The sequence below is a fragment of the Zosterops lateralis genome (genome assembly GCF_965231275.1).
Source record: "Zosterops lateralis genome assembly, chromosome: 29".
Classification (NCBI taxonomy): domain Eukaryota; kingdom Metazoa; phylum Chordata; class Aves; order Passeriformes; family Zosteropidae; genus Zosterops; species Zosterops lateralis.
The window spans coordinates 4128302-4141582 of record NC_139789.1 but is presented as its reverse complement, the minus strand read 5'-3'; the positions used below and the strand labels follow the sequence as shown (position 1 = coordinate 4141582).

Sequence of the window (13281 nt, the reverse complement as noted above, 5' to 3'; positions counted from 1 at the left end):
ATGAGCTCCCCGCCCTGCCCGTCCCGGGAGCCGCCCCGGTACCTCAGGTGAGCCCGGCAGAACCGGCAGCTCCGGGCGGGGCCCGTTCTCCGGTACCGGGACCCCGCGGGGGGGGAACGGGACCTGCCCGGGTCGGGTCCGGTACCCGCGGGGCTCCTGGGGCTGCCTGGGGGGGTCCGGTACCCGCGGGGCTCCTGGGGCTGCCTGGGGGGGTCCGGTACCCGCGGGGCTCCTGGGGCTGCCTGGGGGGGTCCGGTACCCGCGGGGCTCCTGGGGCTGCCTGGGGGGGTTCGGTACCCTCGGGGCTCCCCCAGGGCCGGAGGGGTTCGGTCCAGTCCCGGTCCCCGCGGGATCCCCCGGGTTCGGTACCCGGGAACCGCCGTTGCCGGAGCAACCGCAGCCCGGGGACTCCATTGGTGGGGCGGGAGAGGAGCCGGGATGGGGACACCGGGACAGAAAAGGGACAGAAAGGGGACAGAGGGGACACTGGGGACAGGGGGACAGGGGGACAGCGGCCGGGCTGTGCCTGGAGAGAGCGGCAGAACGGGAACAGGGAACGGGACCGGGATGTGAAACTGGGATGAGGAAAAGGGACACGGAGCCGGGATAAAGTGTCGGGAACTGGGAACTGGGATGGGGAACTGGGATACGGGACCAGGATGTGGGGCTGGGATGTGGGGCTGGGATGTGGGGCTGGGATGTGGATCGTGGAACTTGGAAATAGAACTGGGATGTGGAGCTGGGATGTGAAACTGGGATGTGGCTCGTGTATGTGGGACTGGGATCGAGGCTGTGGGACTGGGACGAGGGACTGGGACGGATCGAGGCTGTGGGGCCGCTCAGCAGCCCCACGGTGTGTCCGGGGGTGGGATGTGTCCCCAGGGGTGGGATGTGTCCCCAGGGGTGAGATGTGTCCCCAGGGGTGAGATGTGTCCCCAAGGGCGGGATGTGTCCCCAGGGGTGGGATGTGTCCCCAGGGGTGGCTGGGATGTGTCCCCAGGGGTGGGATGTGTCCCCAGGGGTGAGATGTGTCCCCAGGGGTGAGATGTGTCCCCAAGGGCGGGATGTGTCCCCAAGGGTGGGATGTGTCCCCAGGGGTGGCTGGGATGTGTCCCCAGGGTGGGATGTGTCCCCAGGGTGGGATGTGTCCCCAGGGGTGGGATGTGTCCCCAGGGCCGGGATGTGTCCGGGGTGGGATGTCCCAAGTCTGGGATGTCCCTCAGCTCTCGGAGACCCCCCCGGGCCATGTCCCCTCCCCAGGGCCGCTGCCAGGAATGTCCCTGCCAGAGATTTCCCTGCCAGGAGTGTCCCTGCCAATGTCCCTGCCAATGTCCCTGCCAATGTCCCTGCCAATGTCCCTGCCAGGGCTGTCCCCGCCAGCAGCCCTGGGGACAAAGCGCTCCGGGAACACAATCCTGGCTCTGGGGACAGGGACAACACAGCTGGGCCCGGCCGCCCCCGCTGGGCTCGGGAGGGGCTCCGGGAACCGCCCCCTCCCCTCCCGGGCCCTTTCCCAGAGGGTTTTACCCCGGGGTGTCCCCGTGGGGATGGGATGGGATTGGGATGGGTTGGAATGGGAATATGGGATGGGAATATGGGATAATGGGATGGGATTCACTAGAGGGCACCAAAGGCTTGGGGACAGGGACTGGGATGGGATCCATGGGATTGGGATGGGAATATGGGATTCACTAGAAGACATCAAAGGATTGGGGACAGGGATTGGGATGGGATGGGAATATGGGAAGGGATGGGATAATGGGATGGGATTTTGGGATAGGATGTAATGGGATTCACTGGAGGGCACCAAAGGCTTGGGGACAGGGATTGGGATGGGATCCATGGGATTGGGATGGCATATTGGGATGGCATGGGAATAAAGGGTGGAATGGGATCCATGGGATGGGATTTTTGGATGGATTTTGGGATGGGATTCACTAGAGGGCACCAAAGGATGGGGGACAGGGATTGAGGTGGGATCCATGGGATGGGGTGGGATGGGATGGGATGGGATGGGGTGGGATGGGATGGGATGGGGTGGGAATATTGGATGGGATGGGGTGGGATGGGAATATGGGATGGGATTCACTAGAGGGCACTAAAGGGTTGGGGACAGGGATTGGGATGGGAATAAGGGGTGGAATGGGATCCATGGGATGGGATTTTTGGATGGATTTTGGGATGGGATTCACTAGAGGCACCAAAGGATGGGGGACAAGGATTGGCATGGGATCCATGGGATGGGATAATGGGATAATGGGATGGGATAATGAGATGGGATGAGATTTTGGGGTGGATTTTGGGATGGGATTCACTAGAGGGATTGGGGGACAGGGATTTTGGGATGGGATCCATGGGATGGGATGGGATGGGAATATGGGATAATGGGATGGGATGATGGGATGGGATGAGATTTTGGGGTGGATTTTGGGATGGGATTCACTAGAGGGCACCAAAAGATTTGGGAATAGGGATTGGGATGGGATCCATGGGATTGGAATGAGATTTTGGGATGGCCCCGTCCTGAGTTTGGTCCTGTCTGGGGTTTGGTGACACCGCTGTCCCCTGTCCTGACCCTGTCCTGTCCCCTGTCCTGTCTGGGATTTGGAGACACCCCTGTCCCCTGTCCCCTGTCCCCTGTCCCCTGTCCCCTGTCCTGTCCCCAGCCGGGCGGAGGCCGCGGCCATGGAGCGGGAGCTGCTCGAGGATTATCGGTTCGGGCGGCAGCAGCTCATCGAGATCTGGGGACACGCCTGTGCCGTGGCTGTCACCAAGGTCAGCCTGGGGACACCCCAGGGGGGCTGGGGACACCTGGGAGGGATTGGGGACACCCCAGAGGGGCTGGGGACACCTGGGAGGGATTGGGGACACCCCAGAGGGGCTGGGGACATCCTGTCAGGGTTGGGGACACTGCACTGGGGCTGGGGACATCTGAGAGGGGCTGGGGGACACCTCGGAGGGGTTGAGGACACCTGAGAGAGGTTGGGGACATCCCAGAGGGCTGGGGACACCTGGGAGGGATTGGGGACATCCCAGAGGGGCTGGGGACATCCCAAAGGGGCTGGGGACACGCCTGTGCCGTGGCTGTCACCAAGGTCAGCCTGGGGACACCCCAGAGGGGCTGGGGACACCCCAGAGGGGTTGGGGGACACCTGAGAAGGGCTGGGGACATCCCAGAGGGGCTGGGGACATGCCTGTGCCGTGGCTGTCACCAAGGTGAGCCTGGGGACACTCCAGAGGGCTGGGGACACCTCATGGGGACTGGGGACATCCCAGAGGGGTTGGAGACACCTAAGAGGGGTTGGGGACATCCCATCAGGGCTGGGGACACTGCACTGGGGCTGGGGACAGGACTGGGGACATCTCACAGGGGTTGGGGACACCACGGCAGTTTTGGGGACACCGCACCGGGGTTGGGGTCCCCACGGTGGGGGGGGGGATTCCCGGCCCCTCCCGGGGTGTCCCCAGAGGAGGAGCAGGAGGAGCAGGAGGAGCAGGAGGAGCAGGAGGAGGAGCAGCAGCAGCATCAAGGGCATCTTTGTGCCTCGGGCCCGTCTCAGCTTTTCCATCGGCCCTTCCCTGCCCGGGGAGCCGCAACATTCCTGGGCTGGAGCTGCTGCACCATCCCCGGGCCCACCTGGGGCTGCTCCTCCTCCTCCTCCTCCCCCAGGGCCAGGCCCGGGTGAGCGGGGCCGTGTCCCGGGGCCAGGCAGGAGCCGTGAGCAGGAAAAATCCCGTCAGAGGATAAACAGAGGCTCCGTTCACTCCGTTCACTCCATTCCTCCCTCCCCGAGCGGGATCCCGGAATGTGCCGCCGCCTCCCCGCGGGATGGGGGGGCCGGGACATCTCCCTGGTCCCGGGGTGGGCAGGATCCCCATCCCACCCAGGGCATCATCCTGATCCTACCCAGGACATCTCCCTGGTGCTGGGGTGGGCAGGATCCCAATCCCATTAGGGGCATCATCCTGATCCTACCCAGGGGATCTCCCTGGTCCCGGGGTGGGCAGGATCCTGATCCCACCTGGGGCTTCATCCTGATCCTACCCAGGACATCATCCTGATCCTACCTGGGGCATTATTCTGGTCCCACCCTGGGGCATCTCCCTGGTCCCGGGGTGGGCAGGATCCCCATCCCACCCAGGACATCATCCTGATCCCACCCAGGACATCTCCCTGGTCCTGGGGTGGGCAGGATCCTGATCCCACCTGGGGCTTCATCCTGATCTTACCCAGGACATCTCCCTGGTCCTGGGGTGGGCAGGATCCTGATCCCACCTGGGGCATTATTCTGGCCCCACCCTGGGACATCTCCCTGGTGCTGGAGTGGGCAGGATCCCAATCTCACCCAGGACATCATCCTGATCCCATTCGGGACATCATCCTGAGCCCACCTGGGGCAAATCCCTGAGCCCACCCGGGACATCTTCCCCATCCAACCCAGGACATCGTCCTGATCCTACCCGGGCCTTCTCCCTGGTCCCGGGGTGGGCAGAACCCCGATCCCACCTGGGGCTTCATCCTGAGCCCATTTGGGACATCATCCTGATCCCACCTGGGGTATTATTCTGGTCCCACCCAGGACATCTCCCTGGTGCTGGGATGGGCAGGATCCTGATCCCACCCAAGACATGATCCTGATCCCACCTGGGATATCGTCCTGAGCCCACCTGAGGCATGTCCCTGATCCCACCTTGGAATTCCAGCACAGGGATGGTCCTCATCCCAGCACTGGCACCATCCTGATCCCAGCCTGGCCCCTGTTCCATCCCACGCTGGGGGCCACACGAGTCCTGCTGTGGATCCCATAAATCCCATAAATCCCATGGATCCCATCCCATGGATCCCATAAATCCCATCCCATGGATCCCATCCCACCCTGGGAGCCGTGTGACAGTGCCACCACTGCTGTCTCCCCGGGTGTGACAGTGCCACCACCACCGTGTCCCCCTGTCCCTGAGCGTGTCCCTGGGTGTGACAATGCCACCTCTTAGTGTGACACTGCCACCCAACTGTGTCCCCCTGTCCTTGCCCTGTCCCTGCCATGTCCCTGGGTGTAACAATGCCACCCCTGCCATGTCCCCGTGTGTGACAGTGCCACCCCTGGATGTGACAATGCCACCCCACTGCGTGTCCTTGTCCCTGCCATGTCCCTGGGTATAACAGTGCCACTCCTGCCGTGTCCCCAGGTGTGACACTGCCACCCCTGTATGTGACACTGCCATGCCATGTGTGTGACAATGCCACCTGTATGTCCCCAGGTGTGACAGTGCCACCCCTGTGTATGACACTGCCACCCCTGGATGTGACAATGCCACCCCTGGGTGTGACACTGACACCCCTGAGTGTGACAATGCCACCTCTTAGTGTGACACTGCCACACCCACTGTGTCCCCGGGTGTGACACTGCCACCCCTGGGTGTGACAATACCATCCCCGTGTGTGACACTGCCGTCGGTTGTCCCCGAGTGTGACACTGCTGTCCCTTGTGTCCCGCAGGCATTCCCTCTGCGTGTCCCCATGTGTGACAGTGCCACCCCTGGATGTGACACGACTGTCCCTCTGTGTGTGACAGTGCCACCCCCGGGTGTGACACGGCTGTCCCTGTCCCCAGGCGTTCCCGCTGGTGTCGCTGCCCCGCCGTCAGCCCACGGTGCTGGTTCTGTGCGGGCCGGAGCAGATCGGGGCCGTGGGGCTGGTGTGTGCCCGTCACCTGCGCTGCTTCGTGGGTACCCGAGCCCTCCTCATCCTCATCATCATCCTCATCATCATCCTCATCATCATCATCATCATCATCCTCATCATCATCTTCATCATCATCATCCTCATCCTCCTCTTCCTCATCCTCTGAGACCCCTGAGCCCTCATCATCCTCATCCTCCTCATCCTCATCCTCATCATCATCCTCATCATCATCCTCATCATCCTCATCATCCTCATCCTCACCCTCATCATCATCATCATCATCATCATCCTCCTCCTCCTCCTCCTCATCATCATCATCATCATCATCCTCATCCTCTGAGACCCCTGAGCCCTCATCATCATCATCCTCATCATCATCCTCTGAGACCCCTGAGCCCTCCTCATCATCCTCCTCCTCATCATCATCATCCTCCTCCTCCTCCTCATCATCATCATCATCCTCCTCCTCATCATCCTCATCATCCTCATCATCCTCATCATCATCATCCTCATCATCATCCTCCTCCTCCTCCTCCTCCTCATCATCATCATCATCATCATCCTCATCCTCTGAGACCCCTGAGCCCTCCTCATCCTCCTCTTCCTCCTCATCCTCCTCGCCCTCCTCATCTTCCTCATCTTCATCTTCTGCACCCTCCTCATCCTCTTCATCCTCTTCATCCTCTTCATCCTCCTCACCTCTGAGACCTCTGAGCCCTCCTCATCCTCCTCTCCTTCCTCACCCTCCTCATCCTCCTCACCCTCTGAGCCCTCAGAGGCCTCCTCACCCTCCTCATCCTCATCCTCTTCATCCTCTTCATCCTCCTCCTCACTGTCCTCCTCCTCACCCTCCTCACCTTCCTCCTCATCCTCATCCTCTTCATCCTCTTCATCCTCTTCATCCTCCTCAACTCCTCCATCCTCCTCCATCCTCTTCCTCCTCATCCTCCTCACCCTCCAAGCCCTCCTTCATCCTCCTCATCCTCCTCAACTCCTCCATCCTCCTCCTCCTCCTCCTCCCCGATCCCCATTCCCCTCTCTCTGCAGGATTACGAACCCACCATTTTCTACCCGCGGCGCTCCCCGGACTCGCTGCACCGCGACTTCACCACCCAGTGTGAGAAGATGGACATCCCCTTCCTGTCCTACCTGCCCGCAGAGGTGACCCCAAAACCCAAACCCCCTGTTTGTCCCCTTTTTTAGTCTCCTGAACCCCAAAATCCTGAAATCCCAAACCCAAAATCACCTGTTTGTTCCCCTTTTTACCCTCCCTGAACCCCAAATCCCCATTTGTCCCCCTTTTAACCCTCCTGAACCCCCAAAATCCTGAAATCCCAAACCCAAAATCCCATTTGTCCCATTTTCCCTTCCCTTTTTACCCTTCCCGAACACCCAAATCCCCCATTTGTCCCCCTTTTCCTTCCCTGTTTTCCCTCCCCAAAATCCCCATAATCCCAAATCCCCCATTTGTTCCCCTTTTTACTCTCCCTGAACCCCAAAATCCTGAAATTCCAAACCCAAAATCACCTGTTTGTCCCTTTTTACCCTCCTGAACCCCAAATCCCCCATTTGCCCCCCTTTTCCTTCCTTTTTTACCTTCCCTGAACCCTGAAATCCCAAAATCCCCCAAATCCCCCCGTTTGTCCCATTTTTCCTTCCCTTTTTACCCTTCCCGAACCCCAAATCCCCCATTTGTCCCCCTTTTTACTCTCCTGAACCCCAAAATCCCCATTTATCCCTTTCCCTTCCCTTTTTTTACCCCCAAATCTCCTCTTTACCCCTATTTTCCTTCCCTTTTTTACCCCCCCTGAACCCCCAAAACCCCCCAAAATCAGATTTCCCTCCTTTCCCTTTTTTTTTACTCTCCCAAATGCCCCAAACCCCCCAAAAATCCGATTTTTCCCCCTTTCTCTCCCTTTTTTCCCTCCCTGAACCCCAAAACTCCCCAAAACCCCTCAAATCCCCCCCAAAAATCCAATTTTCCCCCTTTCTCTCCCTTTTTCCCCTCCTCTCACCCCAAATCCCCCCCAAATCCCCCCAAAAAATCAGATTTTATTCCTTTTTTCCCTTCCCTGAACCCCAAATCCCCCCAAAAATCCGATTTTTCCCCCTTTCCCTCCCTTTTTTCCCCTCCCCGAACCCCAAATCCCCCTAAAATCCCCCAAAAATCAGATTTTATACCTTTTTTCCCTCCCTTTTTCCCCTCCCTGAACTCCAAACCCCCCAAAAACCCCCAAAATCCGATTTTCTCCCCTTTTTCCCCTCCCCGAACCCCCAAATCCCCAAAACCTCCCCCAAAACCTCCCAAAAAATCAGATTTTATCCCTTTTTTCCCCTCCCCGAACCCCCAAATCCCCACAAAACCCCCCAAAATCCCCCAAAAAATCCGATTTTTCCCCTTTTTTCCCCGTCCCGTTATCCCGGGGATTCCAGGGGCTCCGGCGGCCGCCGCCTCCAGCCACCGACTTTGGTATTTTCTGTTATTTTCTGTTATTTTTTTATTATTTTTTGTTATTTTTGGCCTCTCCCGGCGCTGGGAATGGAGGAATTTGACCCAAAAAAATTCTCGGCGTGCCGGGCTCGGCTCCGGGGGAGTTTCTTGCTTCTTTTTGATTTTTTATTTTGGGTTTTTTGGCCTTTTTTTTTGCTTTTTTTAAAGCTTTTTTTCGGCTTTTTTTTCGGCCTTTTTGGGGGATTTTTTTTTTTTTTTTTTTGCCTTTTTTTTTTTTTTTTTTTTTTTTTTTTTTTTTTTTTTTACTTTTTTTGGAATTTTTTTTTTTTTTTTGCTTCGCTTTTTTGGGGCTTTTTTGGACTTTTTTTTTTGCTTTTTTAAAATTTGCTTTTTGGCTTTTTTTGGTCCTTTTTTTTCTTTTTTTTTTTGGCCTTTTTGTTCTTTTTCCCTTTTTTCTCTTTTTTCCCCTTTTTCGCGTTTGTTTTTTTTTTTTCTTTCCTTTTCTTTAGCTGTTTTTTGGCTTTTTTTTTTCCTTTATTTTTGCTTCTTTTTTCCTTTTTTGCCTTTTTTGTCTTTCTTTGGTTTTTTTTTGTTTTGTTTTGTTTTTTTTTGGGGCCTTATTTTTGCTCTTTTTTTTTTTCCTCTTTTTTTGCTTTTCTTTTGCTTCTTTGATTTATTTTTGCTCCTTTTACTATTTTTTTTCCTTTTTCTCCCTTCCTCCCCTTTTTTCCTTTTTTTTTTTTTTTTTTTGGCTTTTTTTTTTTTGGCTTTTTTTCCCCCTTTTTTTCCCTTCCCCCCTCCCCTTTTCCCCCCCTTTTTTCTCCCCTTTTTCCCCCTGTTTTTTTCCTTTCCCCCCCTCCTTTTTTTCCTTTTTTCCCTCCCCTGCCTTTTTCCCTTTTTCCCCCTTTTCCCCCCTTTTTTCCCCTTTTTTTTTTGTCACCCCATCAGGAAAAACCCCCTCCCCACAGTGACACTGTCCGTGTCCCTGGGGGTGACACGGTGACCCTGTCCCCGGGGGGTGACACGGTGACACTGTCCCCGGGGGTGACACTGTCCCTGTCCCTGGGGGTGACACTGTCCCTGTCCCGGGGGGTGACACTGTCCCTGTCCCTGGGGGTGACACGGTGACACTGTCCCTGTCCCGGGGGGTGACACTGTCCCTGTCCCTGGGGGTGACACTGTCCCTGTCCCTGGAGGTGACACGGTGACACTGTCCCTGTCCCTGGGGGGGTGACACTGTCCCTGTCCCTGGGGGTGACACTGTCCCGGGGGGTGACACGGTGACACTGTCCCTGTCCCTGGGGGGGGGTGACACGGTGACACTGTCCCTGGGGGGTGACACTGTCCCTGGGGGTGACACGGTGACACTGTCCCTGTCCCTGGGGGTGACACTGTCCCTGGGGGTGACACGGTGACACTGTCCCTGTCCCTGGGGGTGACACTGTCCCTGGGGGTGACACTGTCCCTGGAGGTGACACGGTGACACTGTCCCTGTCCCTGGGGGGTGACACTGTCCCCTGCGGGGTGACACGGTGTCACTGCGGCAGGTGCAGCTGATCAATGACGCCTATAACGCGGTGGTGGACGCGGTGCTGGGGACAGAGGGGACCGAGGGGACAGAGGGGACAGCAGAGGGGACAGAGCCCTACGCCGCCATCCTGACCACGCTCCGCCTCCTCCGCATCCCCATCGTCAGCCTGGATGTGCCCTCAGGTGACACCTGTGTCCCCCCAGTGTCCCCTGTGTCCCCTGTGTCCCCTCGTGTCCTCTGGTGTCCCCTCGGGTTACCCCGGTGTCCCCTTGGGTGCTCCCAGTGTCCCTCCGTGTCCCCTTGTGTCCTCTCAGGTGGCCCCAGTGTCCCCTCGGGTGCTCCCAGTGTCCCCTGTGTCCCCTCATGTCCCCCCGGTGTCCCCTTAGATGCTCCCAGTGTCCCCCCGTGTCCCCCCGTGTCCCCTCGAGTGTTCCCGTGTCCCCTCGGTGTCCCCGGCTGGTTGGGGACATCCCTGGGGACCCCTCTGTGACCCTCCTGGCAGGCTGGGGACATCCCCGGCCGGTTGGGGACATCCCCAGGGTGACCCCGGCCTTTTGGGGACATCCCCGGCCCTTTGGGGACATCCCCGCCAGGGGTGGGGACAGTCCCGCCCCCCCGCGAGGATCCGCGGGAAATAACAAAGTGCCCGGCCCGAGACATGACGTCACCGCCAGCTGCCACTGCCAGATGTGTCACCGCCAGATGTGCCACTGCCAGATGTGTCACCGCCAGATGTGTCATTCCCGGACCGCCACGCGCGTGTCTCCTGGCCGGGCCTGGGATTGTCATCACCCCCCGTGTCCCCACCCCGGGGTTGTCACTGTCACCTCCCTCCCCTGCCAGTGTCACCTCCCCTGGCCTGGCAGTGTCCCCACCCCGGGGCTGGGATTGTCATCACCCCGTGCCCGTGTCCTCACCCCTGGCCTGGCAATGTCACCGCCCCCTGTGTCCCCACCCCAGGGCTGGCAGTGTCCCCACCCCTGGCCTGGGTTTGTTGTGACCCCGCCTTGTCACCTCCCCCGGCCTGGCAGTGTCACCTCCCCCGGCCTGGATCCCGCGGGGACAAACAGCGCCCGGTGCCACCTCTGTGTGTCCTCCTTGTGCCCTCGCTGTCCCCTCTGTCCCCTCCCTGTCCCCTCTGTCCCCTCCCTGTCCCCTCCACGGCATCAGCGGGACCTGTGGGTCACCCCCGAGCCACTCTGTGTGGCTGTTCAATGTCCCCTGGGGTCACCCCTGTCCTTCTCCATGTCCCCTGTGTGCCCTGTCCCCACAGCCTGTCCCTGCTGTCCCTGTCCCCATATGATGTCCCCTGTCCCCACTGTCCCCTGTCCCTGTCCCCACAGGGTGTGATGTGTCCCTTAGGGTCCCCCCATCCCCGGGTGTCCCACATGTTCCTTGTCCCTGTCCCCACAGCCTGTCCCGTGTCCCCACTGTCCCTCTCCCTGTCGCCACAGCCTGTCCCTGGTGTCCCTGTCCCGTGTCCCCCTTGTCCCCTTTTCCTGTCCCCACAGCCTGTCCTGTGTCCCTGCTGTCCCTGTCCCATGTCCCCCTGTCCCCATGTCCTCCCTGTCCCCATGTCCCCGCTGTCCCTGTCTGTCCCCTGTCCCTGTCCCCTGTCTTTGCCTCTGTCCCCATGTCCCCGCTGTCCCTGTCCCCGCTGTCGCTGACCGTGTCCCCACTGTCCCTGTCCCTGTCCCCGTCCCTGTCTCCATGTCCCTTCTGTCCCTGTCTCTGTCCCTGTCTCTGTCCCCTGTCTCTGTCCCCTGTCCCGGTCCCTGACTCTGTCTCCATGTCCCCCCTGTCGCTGTCCCCATGTTCCCACTATCCCTGTCCCCGCTGTCCCCATCCCTGTCCCCACTGTCACTGTGTCCCTGTCCCTGTCCCCACTGTCCCTGTCCCCACTGTCGCTGTGTCCCCGTCCCTGCCCCCGCTGTCACTGACGGTGTCCCCCCCCCAGGGTGGCGCTCGGGCCCGGGTGACACGGGTGACATCCGCCCGGCCGTGCTGGTGTCCCTGGCGGCCCCCAAGGAGGTGTCGCGGCGTTTCCAGGGCCGGTGGCATTTCCTGGCCGGGCGGTTCCTGCCCGAGGAGCTGCGCAGGAAATTCGGGATCTGTGGCCCCCCCTACGCGGGCAGCGACTGCCTGGTGGCCCTGTGACAACACAATGTGTCCCTGGTGGCCCTGGGACCCCTAAATGTGTCCCTGGTGGCCCTGGGACAACAGAGTGTGTCCCTGGTGGCCCTGTGACAACAGAACGTGTCCCTGGTGGCCCTGAGACAACCCCTGGTGGCCCTGTGACAACAGAATGTGTCCCTGGTGGCCCTGGAACCCCTAAATGTGTCCCTGGTGGCCCTGGGACAACAGAGTGTGTCCCTGGTGGCCCTGGGACCCCAAAATGTGTCCCTGGTGGCCCTGTGACAACAGAATGTATCCCTGGGGGCCCTGGAACCCCAAAATGTGTCCCTGGTGGCCCTGGGACAACCCCTGGTGGCCCTGGGATGGACAACAAAATACAGTCCTGGTGGCACTGGCACACCAAAATAAAGTGGTGGTGGCACTGTGACACCAAATGTAGTGCTGGTGGCACTGGGACATCCGAAATAAAGTGGTGGTGGCCCTATTACACCCAAAATATAGCAGTGGTGGTGGTCCTGTGACCCCCAAAATCTGTCCCTGGTGACCCTGTGACCTCAAAATAAAGCCCTGGTGGCACCGGGACACCAAAATACACCCCTGGTGGCACTGGGACACCCTAAATAAAATGGTGGTGGCCCTGTGACCTCCCGAAATAAAGTGCTGATGACACTGGGACACCCGAAATGTAGCTCTGGTGGCACTGGGACCTCAAAATGTGTCCTGGTGGCACTGGGACACCCCAGATATAGCAGTGGTAGCACTGTGACCCTAAATGAACCCCTGGTGGCCCTGTGACCCCAAAATAAAGCCGTAGTGGCACTGGGACACCAAAATGTGTCCCTGGTGGCCCTGGGACACCCTAAATAAAGCAGTGGTGGCACTGTGACTCCTGAAATAAAGTGCTGGTGGCACTGAGACACCAAAATGTGGCCCTGGGGGCACTGGGACACCCCTAAATAAAGTGCTGGTGGCACTGGGACACCAAAATGTACTGCCAGTGACACTGTGACCCCAAAATACACTCCTGGTGGCACTGGGACACCCGAAATAAAATGCTGATGGACCTGTGACCCCAAAATGTGTCCCTGGTGGCCCTGTGACAACAGAGTGTGGCCCTGGGATAACAGAATACATCCCTGGTGGCCCTGTGACACCAAAATGTACCGCTGGTGACACTGGGACCCCAAAATACACTCCTGGTGGCACTGTGACACCAAATGTAGTGCTGGTGGCACTGGGACACCCAAAATAAAGCAGTGGGGGCCCTGTGACTCCTGAAATAAAGTGCTGGTGGCACTGGGACACCAAAATGTACTGCCAGTGACACTGTGACCCCAAAATACACCCCTGGTGGCACTGGGACACCCGAAATAAAATGCTGGTGACACTGGGACCTCAAAATATACCCCGATGGCCCTGTGACAACAAAATACACCCCTGGTGGCACTGTGACCCCAAAATAAAGTGGTGGTGGCCCTA

General features: G+C 58.9%; 1 protein-coding gene across 1 annotated transcript; it reads left to right on the top strand.

The window, feature by feature from the left end:
- YJEFN3 (YjeF N-terminal domain containing 3) lies at positions 1–11823 on the top strand (the record flags this gene model as incomplete). Its single annotated transcript, XM_083880196.1, has 6 exons — positions 1–47; positions 2667–2775; positions 5613–5723; positions 6731–6844; positions 9683–9848; positions 11624–11823. The coding sequence occupies 6 exons, from the start codon at positions 1–3 to the stop codon at positions 11821–11823; spliced, it is 747 nt and encodes a 248-aa protein (XP_083736322.1).
- Between the last annotated feature and the right edge of the window lie 1458 nt (positions 11824–13281).